This window comes from Chenopodium album, chromosome 22, assembly GCF_948465745.1.
Source record: "Chenopodium album chromosome 22, dcCheAlbu1.1, whole genome shotgun sequence".
Classification (NCBI taxonomy): Eukaryota; Viridiplantae; Streptophyta; class Magnoliopsida; order Caryophyllales; family Amaranthaceae; genus Chenopodium; species Chenopodium album.
In genome coordinates, this window is record NC_137855.1 from 34,737,675 (window position 1) to 34,759,302 (window position 21,628).

At 34.3% G+C, this 21,628-nt stretch overlaps 1 protein-coding gene across 1 annotated transcript; it reads right to left on the reverse strand.

Moving 5' to 3' along the window:
* Positions 1–1,487: 1,487 nt before the first annotated feature.
* LOC145605514 (3-deoxy-manno-octulosonate cytidylyltransferase, mitochondrial-like) lies at positions 1,488–10,562 on the reverse strand. Its single transcript, XM_081661581.1, has 8 exons — positions 10,153–10,562; positions 4,665–4,710; positions 4,466–4,552; positions 4,214–4,338; positions 2,421–2,560; positions 2,286–2,337; positions 2,057–2,167; positions 1,488–1,723 (listed from the first exon to the last, which is right to left on the reverse strand). Exons 1-8 carry the CDS (start codon positions 10,381–10,383, stop codon positions 1,631–1,633), a joined length of 885 nt encoding a protein of 294 aa, XP_081517707.1. The 5' UTR covers positions 10,384–10,562; the 3' UTR covers positions 1,488–1,630.
* Positions 10,563–21,628: the final 11,066 nt, after the last annotated feature.

The window sequence follows — 21,628 nt, forward strand, 5'->3', positions numbered from 1 at the left end:
TTTCACGCACTTGAAATTGTCTCACGTACGCTTACTCATTAAATCACTTCTATGCTTCCAATGCGTGTGCAAATTGTAGAATTCCTTAATCAATTCCCCCAATTTCATCAAACTTCAACTCAATTAAGCCCTAATTTCCAACTCTGAATTGATCGCTAAAGACGAAGACGCCCTTACTTGGGTTGCTATCTAACGACTACCTTTGTTTAGACGATCAACTTTTGTTGACTATTCCTCAAGACGATGCATGTGGTCGTGTGTGAGCCTCTACCATTAATGTCACCAAGTTTGATCGGAATCATCGCGAGTGCATTTGGGGGTAGGTGAAGGGAGTTGGGTTTGAAAAGGAGGAAGGGGCTAGATGTCAGGGAGAATTGTCAGTGGGTGGGGGTTGGTTGGTGGTAGGAAAGAGTTAGGGATGGCAGCCATGAAAGGAGGAAGAAGATGAAGAAGAATGTGGATGGATGGCAGCCATGAAGATGAAGGGAAGGAAAGAGAATGTTTATCCGTTGTTTAAATTTAACAATTAATTTGCTTAACTGTAGTTAACTTAACAATTATTTAACGATTTTTTTTTAGTAAATGAGGCTACGATTGAAACTTTTAGAAAGTTGAAGGCTGCCATTGAGAATCGAAAAAAAATGGCTACAATTGAAAATAAGCAATAGTACATGGCTACCATTGAGAATTTCCCATACATAAATGTGATCACATTATATGTTCTTGAATCTGTCATGATGTCTACTTTTATAAATTAAATTTTTCATAATTTTTACCAACCTCTAATTAAAGATATAAATAGTCAAAATTGTGTCTCGACAAATGTGCAAATTCAACTCTAGCTTATAAAAACAGAGGGACAAACTTTTTGTACTCATTGTTTAAATGGATAACCATTTTGGGCCTCATTTCTCAATTGGGTCACCATGCCCAATATGCAGGCAGATCAGTCCAAAGGCATTAGTTAAGTCTTAAGTCCATCAAAGAAGCCCATGCGCTCAAGGCTTGACACGTGTCCTAATTAATTGCATCCAAGCTAAGAGAACTAGCTGCCAAGTACAACATTGTCATACTATTGGTCAATGAGATAAGTGATACAGTGGCTTCATGTAGCACATCCATAAGCGAGTTACCCCTAATCACTTCTTGTCGTCAAATGAAGTCTTCATGCGGGGAGGGGGGGACCGGGGGAATACATGCAAGGACGCCTGTGGGATATATTGGTCTTTGTGAAAATACAATAAACAAATGCCTACCTATAAAAATTTACTTAGAGGACCATCAAAAAATATTTACGTAGAGGGATGATTACGTATAGGCTTGGTAAAAATTGGTGATAAACTAGCTCAATACATAAAAAACAAAAAAAAAATTAAAAAAAAAATAATAAAAAAAAAAAAAAGAAAGAAAAACCCAAATAACAATACTGTAAAATGCTAGTACTGGCTAACAACTAACAATACTTTTTATATTGAGTGGGGAAAAAAAAAAAAAAAACCAAAGCAGTTCATTGATAAATATATTCTTCTCTTCAATTGTTTTAAAACTCTAAAGCAAAAGGACAACAAGCAAAGCAAACCTCACTAATCACACCGAGTCAATCTGAAATTCTGTGACGATACTTGTAAAACTATGATAAATTCTTTTCACGCATGAATCTTTCTATCTTTTCTACATCTTCAGGAACATCGACTCCATGAGCTTCATGCTCAACCTTTATAACCTGATGAATAGAGATAGCAAAGAATGAATAGGGTTCAAAAAGCAGCATGCAGCAATAGAAAGGGTGATAACACGATGACCCATCAAACACCAGAAAATATTTAAAATGAAACACACTCCTTTGAACAAATTGAATTATGGTCCATGTTCACGGTAAAATGTTTGAAGTAAAAGCTAAATCAGTTATTACTTTGTATTTTCATGATGCGGAGCCACGCCAGCTTATGAATAAATATGCATTAGAAACAGACAATAGGAATGGATTTTGAACATGATCCCCCCTCCCCCAACAAACCTCCCACCCACCCACCAACACACACACACACACACAAACCTTCAGTTTATAGCCGTTCTCAAGGACTTTGAGTTGTTCAAGATCTTCTTCTAGTTGCAACGGTGTAGGTGGCAGATCTGGATATATTTTGAGAAATTCGGCATCATAGCTCTGCAATACCCGAAAAAAGAAGTGTCACAGACATAATGAAATAGAAGGATCTAAATTACTCTGTACTCCTCTAGTAGTATAATCTCTGAACGACATATTCAACGTGTCATTGTCATACCTGAATACCAAGATGGAGCAAATATGGGAAATCCGGATTGACCTTCCCAGATCTGGAGGAATAGACAAAATAAAAGTGCATTTATAGAGCAGAACAGAAACTATGAAATACAGGAAAAGAAATTAGAAACGATACTTGTTATATGGGATGAGTCCTCTGGAGAAGTAGATAGCATAGCCAAGATTATCAACAACACATTTCACACGGTTTGTGTCAAAAGCGTCCCCAGGCTTTAATGGTGTGACAGCAGTGCTGAAGACAGCATCTGGGGCAGACTGCAAGGATCGGGAAAATACATATAAGACAAACCATGCAAACATGAGCCTGCTCATTATCAATTGGCCAAGAAAGCATATGGATTCGATTTTTAAATGTGCCAGCAAATACAGGGAATCTGACTAGCAAGATTGTGCTAAATTTACATAATAATAGGATGATAAGGATTGAATTTAGCACACATGAATAACAAAATTCAAATATGTACATCTCTCATATACTCCTTAGTCCAGAAACAATTATCTCAGTTCTGAGTTCTATGTCCATGCAGCAAATGCTATTGACACAGGGTAGCAAACAAAATAAAGGTGGGTTTGACAGTCAGTATACCAGCACGGTGGAGATCAGTTCAGCTCACCCCAAGAGACTAATTTTAGATGTAATAAGAACTACTTACATGCCCAAGAGACTATAAACACAATAGCAATCAATCAATCAATCAAAGCCTTAATCCCATAAGTGGGGTCAGCTAACATGAACCAAACTTGATTATTCCGTGTAGTCATCGACATAAATCTTCTTCCTCCATCTCTTACGGTCCAATGCTTCATCCTCGTGCAAATCCATAAACCTCATATCCTTCTAACTCCTTCCAACCAAGTCATTTTCAGTCTCCCTCTCCCTCGTTTAAGCCCTCCATGATCCCACTCTTCCACCATTCTGACCCGGTAGCAAGTTTTTTTTTTTTGTTTTTTTTTTTTGGTGAGAACATGCAACTACAAGCTACGAGATTCAAATCTCAAAACTACACGCAAAAAACTTAAAATGAGTAAACAGACTATGAGAGCACAAAATAAAAAAAAAATATATAAAAAAAAGGAAAAGTAAAGTTCAGAAGAAAGACTTATTACTTCGCTCCACTCCCTTTTGTTTGCCCCAATTTCCTTTTTTATTTTACTTTTATTTCTCCATCAACTCCGCCCAACCAAAAAATAAATAAATACATAAAAGAGTAGCCAAACCCCGATGTTAAGAACAGAAAGGGGCCAGATTGAGAGTAGCAAACGCATTAGAGGGTAACACAAGCAAGCAAGGACAGACTGAAGGAACTGTAAGAGGCAGATACACATTATTAAATCCAGTAGGAAGAAGTGAAGCATCTTAAGGAAGCAGAGTGATTATGAATACTGAAGTCTCAAAGTAATTTAACAGTACTGAATCGCTATTATTCATTCACTTCCGTTTTCTACTTGGCATTTCAACAGATTTGAATGCACCAACAAACCTTTGATTTGCACACTGCAATTCGTTAAACGAATGTTTCGTGCAAATGTCAGTAGATAAAGCAAAATGCCGATTCCTGATCGACTACATATAAATAAAGAAACTAGAAAGATCAACGGCAATGACATTAAGAAATGGAAAACTGTCGAAGGATCATGCATCAATAACAGGTGAATAATTTTGATTTCTTGTTCATTTCACCTTTATTGTCATAGTTGATGACCCATGCACATCGAGGAGTACTTTCAATAGTCAGAGGAGTATATTTAGGTAAAGTTAAAAGTTGAATGCATAGTGTAACATTAAGCACATAAGATGATACACTTCTAAAATATCTGTAATAAAAAAATAGGGACAATCATCAACAAATAGAGGGATACAATAAAAGCAACACAGAGAACACTGGGGTTAGTATAACAGAAACAAACCTGTAGAGCTTTAACTATCCCATCTATTATCTCAGGTTCAATCAAAGGCTCATCCCCCTGAATATTGACAACAATGTCGTACTTCTTGTTGAGCTTCTGAAGTGCTTCACTGCAACGCTCAGCACCTGCAATAAATATACATGATCCTTAGCAAATCACTATGAAACTATAACCTTATCAAAATTGGTTATGTTAATACTCCTTTTTTTTTTACAACCAAAAAAGAAATGAGATACAACACCCGAATGATACCATTACGACAAGATTCTGCGGTCATTATTACATCTGCACCAAATCCTCGGCAGCATTCTGCAATCTTATTATCATCTGTAGCCACAACTGCACAGAGATAAATTCTAATCATATTCAACATCAGACGACCAACCTTCAGCTCCCATTATATGATCACAACACAAGATAACCTGTTAATTGACCAAGTCAGGAAAATTACCAACTTGATCCAACATAGAAGCCAGCTTCGCTCTTTCATATGTCCTCTGTGAGAATAAAATAGTTGGTAGATGTAAAACAAAAAACAACCAACATACAAGAAAGTCTCAATTCGTGAATAAAATAAACAACAAAGAAGAAATATCCACGACTAACTTCTTAGAATTTCTTTGCTCAAGTTATAAACATTTCAATTCAGAAGTTGTGTTATTATTCTACCGTTGCTCATACACAAATATGGGTCTTGAGTGAAATTTGATAAAAGACTGCTCGACAAGTTCAAACAGAATCCCACATCACTCTGCAATGAACTGATATTAGGAGAGGGGCATTTTAGGGAGTAGAGTTATACTTACATTGTTAGTAGCTTGAAGGAGAAGGTAGTTTGTTAGTGTTGAATGTTGTAGAATGTTTTGGGTTAGCTTTAGAAAGCTTAATCAGGAGAGAATCCTCCTCTCAAAATTGGAATTATCATACAAAAGTGCTGTAATACAATTTATTGATAAAAAAAAAAAAAATCATCTTCTTCCTATTTTCTACCATTTATGACGCTACGTTATGTTAAATCATAGCACACTTAACCAAAGAATTTAGGAAGGGCATATATATATATATATATATATATATATATATATATATATATATATATATATATAAGGAAAAAAAAAAAAAAAAGGAGAATTCAACATAAAGTTTCTCATAGTAAAAAGAAGTTAGTGGAAGAAATTGGTATACTAATTCCCTAACTAAATGGGAAATGGACAATCAACAATAACCACCAACTATTGTTCTTATTTTAGAAGTACCACCTATACTGTTTATATATTTATTTTTCTTTATTTTAACACCAATTATTTGTAAAAAATCAAATTTTCCCACCAAATTGCCTATACCTTCCCGTATGACGTCATAATGGACCCCAACGACATTTTTTTTCCTTTTTCCGCTCTGTGTTTTTCAATTTCTTAATTGCAAATCCAAATTAAAAAAAAAAAAAAAAAAAAAAAAAAAAAAAAAAAAAAAAAAAAAAACCCAAAATTAGATACCTAATCTACGAAATTGGGGCTACTTTATTAGATGGTGCTCATCATTTAGGTTTTAAATTAAAATTAGGGGTTTGTTATTTAGCGATTAATTTGAAAAATTGGAGCTACTTTGCATCCTTTTCATGTCTTACGTCTTCGATTAGTAACAAAATTGATATTATTGTTATGAAATTATTACTAATTATTCTTATGAAGAATTAGGGTTCAAATGTCATTTATGGTTTTCTTAAATTCAATCGTTTTTCTAAATGAGTTATAATCATAATATGAGCATATATGTATTACATTAATTCAATATAAAGTTAATCAATGTAAATCACGCTTAACTTTAGAAAATAATCCCAATTTGAAATATTCCCCAAATTCAGGATGAACCTTAGAACAACAAATCATAACTAATACATGTTTACTAACTTAATTATCTTTGCACGAGATTGAAATTGTCTCAAATTTACTACCAATGCTTTTCCCTAACCCAATTTTAATTTTTGTTGAAAAAAATGCATTTGAACATGGGACAAAGGAAGAGAAAGCACAATGACTTGGGCAACTCAGTGGGAATAATTGATGTTTTTCAAAATAGTTGAGGGTAGATTTTTATAAGAAAAATTAAATGGAGGTGGTAATTCCTAAAACAAGAACAATAATAGGTAATTGTTGCCAAAATTTCCTTGGGAAATAGTTGTAGGATTACAACTAATCTTGAGTGTTGTATATATATGGGTTTTCTTCCTTTTTCAAATATTTAGATGGTAATAAAAATAATAATCAGTTAGCTTAGTCTTCCTGAGCTTCTCTCTCTGATTCTGAAATTTTGAAATGATTCTACACGGTATCGGATTAGCAAATTTGCGATCCTTTTCTGAATTTCGCTGAGATTTTTGTGTTCTCTTATTTAGATTGAAATCATCTAAACATCTCTCTCTCTCTCTCTCTCTCTCTCTCTCTCTCTCTCTCTCTCTCTCTCTCTCTCTCTTTTTTTTTTTTTTTTTTTTTCTCTTTCCGGAATTTTGTTAAGGTTTCAACAAATCTATTGATTTGTCTTGAATTCGTATGTTATTTGTATTCTGAATTCGATCTATTTGATTATTAAATTTTATTAATTTGTATCTAAGATTTTTGAGGTTGTTTGGTCTATGTGAAAACCTAATTTCTGTGAAATTACAATTGATTGTTGGATTTGTAAATGATCTTGAGTTGCTATTCGAGATCATGTGGTGTTTGAAGTGAATTGAAGTGTGTCTGGTTTTGTTGAAGAATTTGAAGAGTTTTGAAGCTTTTCTAAGTCAGAAATCATGCTGGAAAATTCGAGAAGAAAGCAGCACAACTCATCAGACATAGGATGTGAGTAATTGCTTTAATGATCTTTTGATTTAGCATCATCTGATAATTGACTATGCCTGTTATTTCTGTGCTATTAGATGACAAAAAATTATTGGTCTAGAAATGCTTAGACTTTAAGAGTGCTTTAGGAGCAAAATATAAATTAGGATTCATAGAAGGGTTCACAAATAAACCTGGAGAAAGTGATCTTTAGACATTAATGGCTAATATCATCAATGGCTAAGGTGTGATTATCTGATATTCTGATGATTGGATGGCTCATGGCTGTTGAACTCAATGAAACCAGGAATTTCTTGTGATTTCTCTGATTGAATCTGTTGAGAATTTATGGACGGATGTGGAGACTGGAGGAGAGATTGGGTCAAACTAATCGACCACAAATCTATTAGTTGTAAAGGAACTTGATAATCTGAGACAACGGAATATGACTGTGATTGCTTATAACAGTAAGGTGAAGCATCTAAGGGAATCTTTGAAGAGTTTGAGACAATTTTCTCCAATTCAAAAAAAGGTGTCAGAATTTGACAATGAGGAGAAGGCGTAGCAGGTTTTGTTAGGGTTATATAATGGTTTGTCATTTCTCTATGATGCTTATTTTCATAAGCATAAATTTCCTTATAAAATTTCAAATGAATCTGAATCAGATAATACATCAGTAATGACAGCAACTACTGATAATCCTATATTGGAATTGACCTCCAATAATAAATATTCCTACTACCCAACAGCATTCTTTTGTGCATATAGAAACCAAAACTCACAAATGTCAATTCTCCTCAAATTATCACAGCTGATGATGTTATTAATCCTTCTGATAAGAATATCCCTTCCCATATTTTTCAGTCAAATGTCCTGAATTTTAATGTAAACAATTTTGTAAGACAGCCAACAAGAAACGTCGAATTTCCAGAAAAATTCAAAGATTTTGTTTGTAAATTACTAGCAAAGAAGTGTCGCAATGCTGTGTTCAGATAAAATTCCACAGTCAGTTTTCATTGATGATGTGAATAAAATCAAAGGCCCCATTACTAGTGAAGAGGCAGAGGGACTTCTAGCAGGAAGAAGCTATGAAAAAAGTACATGATGCATTAGAAGCCAATGGGGTTTGGGATATAACTGATTTTCCTACAAGAAAGAAGCCTAATGAGTTTAGATTAAAAAGTACTAAATCTCATCCTTATGGTCGTGTGGATACATTATAGGGCAGATTTGTTGCTATTGGTTACCTGACAGGTGAAAGGAAAAGTTTTCAAAGAGACTTTATCACCTGTTACAAAATGGCAATGGTTACGATTCTAATTGCTTTAACAACAGTTACGAGATGGCTTTAGAATCAACTGGACGTGAATTATGTGTTTTTGGATGGGTTTATCGAGAAGAATCATAAATGAAACTACTTCCAGGATATACTTTGGAAAAGTATGTAAACTAAAGAGAGCAATTTATGGGTTGAAGCACGCTTCGAGACAATAAAATAAGGAGTTATGTAAGGAGAAATTTCACGCGAAATTACCTTCATGTCCCTAATTTTTGGCTTTTCTTAAACTAAAATTCCCTAACTACCCTTCAAAGTTAGTGCCCACATGTATAGTTGCACAAACCAACAAAATGCATTTCCAATTATTATTGGAAATATTCTCAGTGTATTCCACACATGATTTTACACTTCATCCACTTTTCTTAATTTTTGTGAAAAAAAAAAAGAGAAACGGACACGTAATAAAGGGACGCAGGGAGTAGCAGCTTTGCATGTTGTGAAATATTTGAAGTCTACAACTGAATTGGGATTGTTCTACTATGTTGATTCTGATCTTCTTTAAGTGGTTAGTCTACTGTAGATTGGAGTTCTTGTCAATTTAGTAGCAGATCTTTAAGCGCATACTGTATCAACAAAAACTATTCTCTAGAATATATTCGGGGAGAGCATATTCAATGATTCGTTCTTGGGCTCAAACTTAGTTTTTTGGAAAACTGAATATAGGAGTATGTCAGCTCCCACAAGTGAGTTAGTGTAGATGCCAGGTTTGTTACAAGATTTGGAGTTAAAGTTCCACTTCCAGTAACCATGCATATTGATAACATATCAGCAGAATATATTGCACATAATCCCACGTTTCATGAGCGCCCAAACAAGGGATTACCATTATATGAGAGAACAAGCAGCAGAAGATTTTACTAAGACAAATTATGTTCCCAGTTCTATGCAAAAGGCAGCATTGTTAACAAAAGCTCTATTATCTGTTCAGCACAACAACTTGACTTCCAAGCTTAGTCTTGTATACAAAGTCCAACTTGAAGGAGGTGTAAATATTATAATATTACTGTATTTTTGTGTATTACTTGTTCAGCATTCACTGATTTAGTGGATAATAGTAAAATTAGGACAGCTAATCTTCAAGTGATACATATAAGGGTTTTCTATTTGCTTAGTCTTCCTGAGCGTTCTTCGATTTTCTCTCCCAAATTCTGAAATCCTCGTAAAATTCTGCATTTAGAAACTTTTAGAACTGGCAAAAATTACTCACAAAAGGCCCATTTTTAATTCTCTATTGCTCAGTATATGCCCCTTGTAAAATAACCCATAAAATACCCATCTAAGCCTTCTGATCACTACCATAACCCTCCAACTAACCATCATCAGATAATGTAACAATTCATCAGATGCACTGTGGTTTCTGGATCACACATTCTACAATCCATGACATACATGTTGTATACAACGAGTGTACCATAACATACATACAAGAATCTCTAAATCAGCAAAACTTCAACCATTTGCAAAATTGGCATTTATAAAATTAAGTGTTTCGGGGGCAATTCAGGATGCTGTATACAATACCATTATAGTATAAGTTTTGCCAATATTCCAAAAAACAAAATTTATGAAGATAATAAGAACAATGAACAATGAACTAAAACAATATAGTGTTAAAACTTAATCCTAATGCTTTTCAATTTCATCATCCCAATACAACAGGATTATCAAACAATAATCAAAACACACAACTAAAAACAGCAGTAACATCAACAATAATCAAAACCCAAATCCAATTATCAATCAAAAACTAAAATTAATTAAAAATGGGCAATCAAAATTACCTGGATCATAGGTTTGCCAAGAATATCAACAAGAGGTTTCCCCTCAAATCGAGAAGAAGCAAATCGAGCAGGAATAATTCCGACAACCCGGGACCTAAATCTCCGAGATCGACGGAAGTAGAAGTAAGAGTGAGCACCAATGACAGCCGCAACCGCTGCTCCAACTACCAATCCATGAACAACCCACGATTTTGTGGAGCTCGAAGAAGATGAAGATGAAGAATTTGACATGGGGTTCGTTAATTTTGATTGAATTCTTAGTTTTTTCTCTCTTTGTTGAAGGATTTATGATGATACAGTTATGGTTGTCGGTGCATATTTGGGAATTGTGGGAGAAAGGTGAGAAAATATAGTTAACGAAAAAAGCTTGCAATACTCAGTACCTAGGTTCGAATCACGTCGATCGATTATTTACACTTTTTAGGATTTTTTGGAAATAACCACCTTTGTTGTCGTTTTAAGATTTAGGATTATTTACGTCATCATGCATTCTTCTTCCTTGATTCTCATGTTCAATGATTTTTATTTCACTAAAAATTAAAATTAGATTAGAGAAAAGCATTTAGTTGTTGATTTAAAATAATTCAAGCTCACACGAGCATAATTAAGTCACTAATATGTGTCGATTATAATTTGTTGTTCTTAATTTAGGGTTTATCCCAAATTTGGGGAAATTTTCATACTGGAAATTTTTTTAAAATTAAACATTATTTACACTGATTAACTCTACATAGAACTGATATATATGCTCAATTTAGGATTGTAAATCATAATTTAAAAAAATAATTGATTTTAAATATATCCCTAAAATACATTTGAACCCTAGTTTTTTTTTATATCAATAATAAGTAATAATTTCCTAACAATGACATAATACGCTAAATCGATGCAAAATAGTCTCAATTTCATAAATTAATCACTAAATAATAAGCTCCTAATTTCTCAAAACCCTAAATGATGAACACCATCTTTAGTTAGCCCCAATTTTGTAAATTAGGTACCTAATTTAGTGGTATATTTGCATTATTTCGATGATTGCAATTCAAATAATCGAAGAAAAAGTTTAGAAAAAGGAATGAAATTGACGTCATGTAGGCAATAGGGTGGGAAATTTTCATGTTTTTACAATAGTAGGTGGTAAAATACAAAACAAAAAAAAAAAAAAAAAAAAAAAAAAAAAAAAAAAAAGAAGAATTGTAAGTGGTAGCTACTAAAACGACAACAATAGTAGGTGGTAATTGTAAAAAAAAAAAAAAAAAAAAAAAATCCCAGTATTTATTTCTCCATTTTTCGAGTGAGTGTGTATTTTGTTTTTTAGTACCTTTGTAGAGTAGTTCTTACTCTTTTTAGTTCACCATCCTCAAGTGAGCGTCATATTTTGATTTTTACACAATTCGCGAAAATTTGTACTCTCTTAATAGGTTGACTTTAATTTTCCCTCTGTCCATTATTATCTACAACATATACTATATTTGGGTACTCTCTATTATGTGCAACTGTAGACATCTACTTTTGGTCACCTGTTCCAACCGGAAGTGCTATGCCGATAAATTAAACAGTTTTTGTGCTGGATCAAAGTGAGGAATGCTTATGTACCACTGATTAAGGCTTAACACACATAAACCAACTAGTTTGACCCAATACGAAACGAACCAAAGCTTGCTAAAACAAAGCCTAATTAGTAATCAGGTCAAATAATGAGATTAAACCTAATTTTAACGAATTTAAAGGTGTCTAGGTTAAAATCTGAGCTGCCGCAGGAAAACCCGCACGCAACTCAAAGAGTCGCGAAGGCAAGGCGCACGCAACTCACAAGGTTGCGCCTGATGCCCATTGCAACCAACAGTGGTGCACCGGAAGATTAAGAATTTTACAAAAATACAGAATCGAATCTTACTATAAAGCCACGCGCAAGACAATTGGTTCCGTTGCCCTCGTTAGCGTAGCTTAATCACTTGCGTGTAGTTGGCGCACGAACTGTCGAGATGCGCGCGCCACAACCCTTAATTCATCCATTCCTTATAAATAAGAGGTTCAATACGAAGCTTTGTACACACAGATTTTAACCCGAAAGTCAGCAGAAACTGTGTGAACTTATGCACTAATCATCCCACTTGTCCCAAACACTCACCCTTTTAATTATTTGTTCTTAGGGTGGAGGTTCCCGAACAAGAAGAGTCCATAAGGGTTCTAAACAAAGATCTAACAAGGAAATAAGTAGTAAAATCCCGAGCACTTACTGTAGACATCTGCTTTTGGCTTCCTGTCCCGACCGGAAATGCTATGATGATAAATAAAACCATATTTGTGTTGGATCAACGTGAAGAATACTTATGGACAACTAATTAAGTCACGAGAATGCAAAACAACTAGCCTAACCCAAAACTAAATGAATTAAAGTCCAATCAACTAAGCCCGATCATAATTAGGCTTAAACCCGAAGTTAAAACCTAATTTTGACGGACTTAGAGGCGCCTAGGTTAAAAATTAAAGTTGCCTTAGAAAAATCCGTGTGCATCTCAACGAGTTGCGCTGGTCTGGCACACGTAACTCACAAGGTTGCACGTGACACTCAGCGCAACCTCTAGTGATACACTCGTGGAAGATTCAGAATTTCATAAAAATATAGAATTGAATCTTACCATAGTACCGCGCGCAGACATTCAGTTGCATCCAAATCACTTGCGCTGAGCAGGCGCACGCAACCCATTCAGATGCACACGACACTTGTTGCGGCAGAATGCTCAAAACCCTAAACGCATCCATTCACTATAAATAGAGGCTTAATATGAGGCTTAAACACACAGAAATTAATCCTAAACGCTGGCAGAAACATTGTGAAACTTGTGTACTACTGTAGGCGTCGTTTGAAGTGCGCCTACATTAAAGCATGTTGTGAATATGCTTGGCACTCACAGAAGTGGGAATTGACATATACGATTAGGGATATGATTAAGGACAAGGAAAGTAGGGAGCCGCCAACTTTTAAGGACTTGTAAACAGCTCACGGATCGTAAAAGGCAACCACGAAAAGGGATAACGAGAGGCAACAACAATTGACCCGTGAAGGTTACACCCCATTCATTATCCATGAGATTACTAACTCCATATGGTTCGGAACCACGAAAGGAGGATTGGGGATGATGGTACGAAGTGAGTCATGGAGTCACATTCGCCCGTATTGGCCTCTAATTGATTCTTATTGTGAAAAGTGATTCCTGCGATCTCAAAGGCATGTAATCAAAGATTCAATTTGCTCCAAACTATTATTATGCTAAATTGGTAGAATATTAATGCAACATAATTCTAAAATATTATGACCACTTGATTAAACAACAAGATTAAAAAGGAACCTAAACCGGTTGTCCAAATTATCTTATTAGTCGTGATTTTCAATTACATATTCCCAATAAACGTGCAATATAGTGATCATAAATAATAATAGAATAAACATTAATATTGGAAGTAATATAACAATAATAACGTTAGTCAAATCAAATAATAATAATCATGATGCTAGCAATATAAAATAAAATAAGTAATTAAATTAATTAATTACTCACATTCCGGGCGTTCCTTTAAATTGCTACATCATGAATAAATTGTTAATAACTTCAATAAAAAAATAAATCAAATTGAAATTCAACTAAATAAAAGTAGAGTTGATTTGGTCCAAACCCTCAGTTATTTGTACCTTTCACGCCTTGGTTTAAGGATGGAACCTCAGGTTAAGTATGGACTCCTTGGAGTGCTAAGGGAATGTTATATGTGAGAATAGGGTGGCTAGAATTTAAGTTTAAGCAAGAGAGAGAGAAAGAAGAGAAGGTTTTAGTGTATAAGAGAGAGAGAGAGAGAATGATTTTTGGTGCCACGAACTGCAGAAAGGAGGGGGGTATTTATAGGAAAAATCAATAGGGGAACAGACGAAACCCTAAAAAAGGATAAAAAAAAACCATAAAAAACATACTGTGACACGGCAGATTCTACCGTGACACGGTAAAATCCACCGTGACACGGGGGAAACTTGTGTGATGCGGGGGAACTGTTGTGTGACGCGATGGTATAATTAGGCTACGGGGGATAAAACGCGTGAAGGGTTTACGCGGAAAGGACACGCAGTTGCCACGTGTCACAGGAAAGGCACCGTGACACGGTAGCGTTCCTCGTGACGCGGAGTTAGTGTGACGCGGGACAAATAACACACTGCGGAAGATTAAAACGCGTTTAGGGATTACGCGGAAAAATCCCGTGTCACGGTATGTGTACCGTGACATGGTAAACAATGTCGCAACGCGGCAAATTCCACCGTGGCACGGTATAGTACACCGTGTCACGATGAAAAAAGCATGAAAAATTATTGCAAAAGGACACCGTGTCACGGTACAACACTGTCATGCCACATTAGCATCTACCGTGACACGGTAGTATTGTTGTTTGTGCGGCGGTTCCAATTTTTTTTACTCGTTTTTTAAATCATCATAACTTTTGATTCGTAACTTGGAATAAGGCATATAATATATCATTGGAAAGATTATCAAGTTAACTTTCCAACCCAATTAGAATTAGGTTAAAATAATTTGTAGATTTTGAGATATGATCGTTTTAGTAGAAGGGTGCCGATTTTGGGCCGAGTTTAGTGTTTGGCTCATATCTTCTTCGTTTTAAATCGGAATTGGGCTTATGATATATGGTTGGAAAGATTATTGAAAGGCATACCCAACCAAATAATAATTGGATCAAAATTATATAGCTATGAAATCAGTTCAGCCCGGTTTTGTGATGTGGATACGAAAAGTGGAAAATAGGTTATGGTTTAGGGAATGAGCTAGGAAATGGATTGGTTTATGAAATGTATTGGACCAATAACGGCAGTTAAAAGTTGTTCATCATCGGGTTTGGTTTTAGGGAGACATTTTTAGGTGTCTACAACTACCAACCCTCTTGTCCTAAACGCTCACCCCTCTCAATACTTGTTACTACTGTGGAGGTTCCCGAACAAGGAGTCCTTAAGTGTTCTAAACGAAGATCTAGCAAGGAAAAGTGGTAAATTCCCGAGCAATTAGATCAATCACCTTTTCTTTTCTTTTTTAAATAACCTTAATTAATTGATTAATTAGTGTTGTTTGATCACTTTAAATAAATTTTTAATTAATTAATTGGAAAAATTGATTCTAATAATACCACCTTTGCCTTGTTTTCCGTTAATGATCCCACCTTTTGATTATTATTTAATAACCCCACCTTTAGGGGGCATCTTTTGCCAATGGGCCCTAACCTGTTGGTAACCAGTATATTGGGTACGTGCCACATGTTACTTTGTAATTTGTTGAAATATTTTCTAAATTTATTATTTAAAAAAAAAACAATTAAAATTATTTTTATCCCCTTCCTTCTTCCTTACCCTTTCCCCCCTCCTTCCTCCATATTTTCCGGCTAGGCAACTCACTACTCCCCCTGCAAGGCTGCAACCAGTCGCCCCCACCCCCAAAACACTAAAACCCAACCACGCCCACCCCTATAACAACCTACACTAGCCACCTCACCCCGAAACACCATACCCCAACGTATCCCCACCCAAAACGATTCACTTTAGCCCTCCCACACCCCGAAACACCCAACCCTAACCTTTTGTAATCCCTAAAAAATGTCAGCCGGCCCTCCACACCTTGAAACGCCCCACCCTAACAAAGGTGCATCTTGGGTCTTCAAATTGGAGCATCAATTGAAGTTGTTGGTGTCAAATTGCTAGATTAGAGGATTATGCTTTTAGGTGGACAAATTGCTGATTGCGGGTGGTGTGAAGGTCCAATTGCTGTCGATTGGTGGGGGATTGGAGTGCAAGGATTGCGATATATATATATATATATATATATATATATATATATATATATATATATATATATATATATATATAAACATTTGTATAGCTTCATCAGCATTTTAATAGCTTCATTTTCATTTTGATATAGTTTCAATCATCTGCAATGGTGCACTTCATCTTATTCATCCAAAACACAATAATAAATTGTCAAAGTTTACATGAAATAAATAAGATTATTAATCTATAATTATCACATTTATGCTTCAATTTTTTTAAATTTAGAGTTTTTAGTCAAAAAATTTGTTTGATTAAGGATTTTATTTTATAATTTCGAGATTAATCGTTTTCATCTTCAGCCTTCTTTAATGGTTCACTTAATTATCAACCTATAACCTTCTCATTCTACCTCTAAGTTTTCATCTTACAATGGTTTTAATTGTTAACATCAATTGATTACATTAATTTTTTTCCCTTACTTAAAAGTTACTCTTTGTGTTAGGTTATTAATATATAGTCACCTTCAAATGTTAGAATTGTCGGAACATGATGTATTGCCATATTGTCGTAAATCTTAAAAATATATAAGTATAATCAGAAGATTAAATCTATACTTTTTTCTTTCTTGCACTTAGCTTTCTTGGTCAACGTAGCTTCCCCATCAAAGGAGAAAAAAAATACTACTATATAGAATTGTACAAAAAACACATCCATTACAAGTTATGTAAAAGTTTTTTCATACAAAGTAATGGTTTTTTTTTTTTTTATTGTAACAATCGTTATACGAAGTATATAATTATTAGAATAAAATGGAGTTTTAAAATTATAAAAAAAAATATGTAGAGTGTAAATTGGACTAATAAATATTTATAATTTACTAAAGCTTCTTTACAAATCTGACTATTACAAAACTAATCTAGCTAGATAGATAAATATAAATATAAACTAAGATTTGTACACATGTAATAACCAAACTACAATTTGTAGAGTACGATCCACTAATATGGTGTGAAAGTGGTCGATCTATTGTCGGAAAATCTTGATTTCTTTTTCTTCTTTCTCAACCATTTTGTATCAACATAATTAATGTTTGGGGTGGTCAAATCAAGACGAGTACCTAAAAAAATTGGGAAAATATATATGTTATAATACACTATGGTTTAATTAAGAAAAATAAATCAAAGTAAAAAACTTAAGTAATGCTATACACATTATGTACAAATTTTCGTCATTGTAAGTGCAACGATGGTATCAAATAGATCATCCAAAATTTTTACAGAGTAAAGATTTGAAGTTATCATTGTACTAATTATGAATTTAAATAAAAAAAAGTGATCAATCGATCGGTGATGTTTTCTTACACTCCACTAGAGAAAGGATCTCTTGACCCATTGGAGAAGATGATGTTTCCTCCAAATCCCGTGAGAGGTTCAACAAGATTCGGATCAAGGATTTTAAAAATAACATATTGGAATAGAAAAAGTTTCAAAATTAAGTATTTGTGATATGAAATCAAGATTACAAAAAAATATGTACATACCATATTGTTGAAAAACTAATGGGTGTATGCGGATCAGAGGCAGAGCTAAGCTCAAAACAATGGGACCCCATTGAATTTTTGTAAAAAAAATTTTAAAAAGATTTTAAATATAAAAAATGTTACTAACTTAAATTGAATTATATAATATGCAGAAAGTCAATACGAAAATTCGGATAAATATGTCAATATTAAGCTCACATATTTGTATATGTCAAGTATGTAATGATATAATATATGTGCAATATATAATATATAATGTAATACATTATGATTTTTATTTTGAATTCTTAAATAACTATGAAAGTTTATATAAATGTTTAAATTTGACAAAATCAAACATTCGAGCCGAAATCATTGTATCGTCTTCACATCCTATAAGGAAAATTAGCTTAGAACATCGCTGCGTCGAATATTATAAATTACTATGAATATATCTTTAAAAATTTAATAATTCTTCTTCAATCTTCATCAAACATTGGTTTTATGAAGATTAGATTTCATTGGGATCAATCAAGTCTGCTTTGGTTGATTAGAAGGTTAGGGACTACTTATCCACTAATCAAGCCTTACAGGATTAAACCGAGATAATTCAAAGCTTGAAGATGAATTATTCGGTTCGAAACTCTCCGGTGATTGTTGTTGGTACCACCTATGCCGGAGGTATGAAATATAAATAAATGAGGTCAAAACTTATTCCTTTTTTTCAATACAAACAACAATTTTGTAATGTTTTTCTTTTTCTATCTAATCTAAAGGATTGCTTATATGGATATGTTTGAAAATAATTCATTTTTAATGGTTACATACTAAATATCAATGTACTTAATCAAATTTTTGGGTTAATGCAGCTTTAGCTACCAGATTTTTATTGAAATACCCAGAAATTGCAATTGGCCAGAACCCCTTACCTCATCAACATTGTTGCTATTTTGTGGTAATAGTACACCCACGCCTGAGTATTGCTCGATCATCAGTAAAGATTTTCAGATATTTTCTTGTCATAATACACAATTTTAATTTTATAATCTAGAATTTACTATTTTGTGTGATACAAGATTATATTATGTTCAAAGATTAATTGTATATATATAGCTAAACTATATTTTCTTAAGTTTAATCATGTTAGCTAGAGTGTATATATATGATCAACTACTTTCATAATATGAATATCTAACCATACATTTTGTTATTTTATTGTTTAGGACATTGATCCAAAATGTTTTGAAAAGATTCGTCGATCTTGGAAACAAATCGATGAGATAGCTGTACAATATGTCGGTCTGGCGCATCTTAAATTAGTCGTACTTTCAACACATGCAAGTATGTTTACACAAGTATCAAACATGTATTTGATTATGCAAAATAAATTTGTTTAATAGAAAATTGTGGGACTTAGATAGGCTACGTACTAATATGATATCTTTTTGAAATGTAGGTCATTATAAATGTCCTAGGAGATTAAACGGACACTTGCACAAATGTATTCCTTAATTACGCAATTTGATGAGCCTGGTGATTTAGGGATTAAGTCATCACTCTGTCGCGGGATTGATGGTGAGGAATGTTCCATTCAAGATATAGCGTATGAGCTTCTTGCAAAACTAAAAACAAGATATTGTTATTAAAAAATGTTGATTAGAGTTGAATCTCCCTTGGAACCTTCTACCAATATTGCATGGAAATGACAAATATTTTATTAAATTATAGTTTTTGAAACTATTAGTGAGTACTAAGCTATTCGAAGGAGAAATAAAAGTTTGACTAGCATTTGTTGGGCTTGAAATAAATAAGATTAAATTTAGCAAAGCGTGACAAAAACTAACTTAACCTACTTTGTCTAACAAACAAACACTATATTAACATACTTTGTATTTTGTTGATGTTGCACTAATTACCCCTCCCTTCCCAAAGCTTCTCCCCTCTTTCCTCCCTCCTTCATCCCTAGTGGCCTAAGTAAATAGAGCAAGATATTTTAGAAGCAAAAGACTATAGTTCACAAGTCACAACTTGTAATCGTAAAAGTTTGTCGTATATAATGAATTAGATAATGCTTGTTTGAACTTGTTGAAATGCGTCAAATAATATATCCTTTATTTAGGGTATATTAAATTGGTAGCCTTGAAATTACTTGAACTTATAAGTGAACATGAATAGAGTAACATTTCACACCACTCCATACTATCAACTCCGTCTAGTCATCCACGTACCCTCTTAGAGTTCACATGCCTCTTGCTATTCTCTTTGTATTATTTTTTTAGTTTTCAAAAGTGCACCATACCATCTAGGTACTCTCACTCTCTTCTAACCCTTCCTCTTAATTCTTTGTTGTTATCTTTCTATTTTGGTTTTCTTTGATTCCATTTCATTTTGTGAAAGGAGAGAACTTGAAGTAATTTCATTTTACATGTCATTGAATTTGATATATATATATAATGAGCTTCTACATATTAATTGGTAAGTGATAAAAAAGTTGAATTAGATGACCAACTAACATGGCTTCCCTAGAATTTATAATAATATTTTCTATGGTTGATTGATGTTAATTTTACTATTTGTTTATATAAGGTATATTTTATCTGGTTGAATAATTGAATAGATTTGTTTTACTTAAATTAAGAGCCTGTTTTGATTTACTAAACTGAACTGAATATTTTACGAGAGGAGGGAATTAGGAAATGAATGCTTGAGCTGAAGAGAACAGACCCTAATTAGTCTTATTTGCTTCATAGTCCAAATTGCATTAGGATTGAAAAATGGCATTTGATGTTATATTTAAGTGTGACTTTGTGACCTGAGTTCGAGGTAGTTCAAGGTGAGTGAGGTGGGTTTGTGGTGGCTATAGAGTGGCTGGTGCCGATGAGGGTGGTGGTGGACTGGTTGGTGGTGGTTGTGGACTAGTGGTGGTGTTAGAATTAGTAAACATCTCCACTCTCTCTCTCTTACCCTTAATTGTATATCACTTAATTAATTATTACACATTATGAAATGGGTGAGCCCTAGTTACTCATTATGAGTAACAAAATTTGTTACTCAAATGGCACAAATTGTAATTAATTGTAAATTTGACAATATTTTATTATATTTGTTGCTAACTCATCCTTCTTCTTCTTTCCTTCCCATCACCACAACCACCACCATCATCACAACCACCATCTTTCCTCCGCCGTTGTCCTTTCTCACAGCCGTCAATCTCCACCATCATCCTTTGTCACAGCCGCCTATCTCCACCATCTCCTTCGTCCTTTCTCAGTCGATCTCTACCATATTCGTCCTTTCTCAAGGAGATCTCCACCATCGTCCTTTCTTCAGCCACCATCTTCTTTGTCCTTCTCCAGCTCCCCCGATTTCCACCCACGTCAGAACAAAATGAAAACCCTATGAATGAAAGGTGAAATTAAGGGCATGGTCAACCCTAAAGGGAAAGGGTGACCATGTCTGAAGGAGTTATGTCTTCGATAAGTGCAATTACTAGATATATCATAGGATCACAGTTATGGAGATAATAAGTTCATACTATAAGGTTGCCAATGTCTGTTGCTAGATTTGACAATTGGACTTTGGGCTTGTCAAATGGTCCAAAGCCTTATAGGATGGATCCTACAAGGTCACACACTAGAGTATTGGGTTAAACAAGTTGAAGGCCCATTATTGGGCCTCATGAGTATATGGCACATCTTATGTTTGGGCTTGGTATGTAAGTAGAGTTCAATAAGGATTTGGACATGGTTTTATTTCTAGATATGATCTATAAATATAAACCATACCTAGGGTTGCAAGATAGAACAATTTGACATACTGTGAAATTGTCAGTCAAGCAACCAAGAGATTCCAAACCCTAATTCTCTCTCACTTTCGGCCCTCCTCTTCTCCTCCCTAGATCCGTGCGTCTCCCCTCCATTGGTGGTGCGTGTGGTGGTGCGTGGGTGGTGTTGCGGTGTGCTCGTGACTCTAATCTCCGTTGAAGGTTGATTGAAGCGTTCGGTCACAACTAACTAGCATTAGTGGAGGTTTAATCCGTGCTCGTGGACTAAGTAGAGGAATCACACGTGGGGTTCTTTATCTCCCTATTGTTCTTGCTCGATCATCGTGGAATCACGCTCCAAAGGTATAATTCTTAC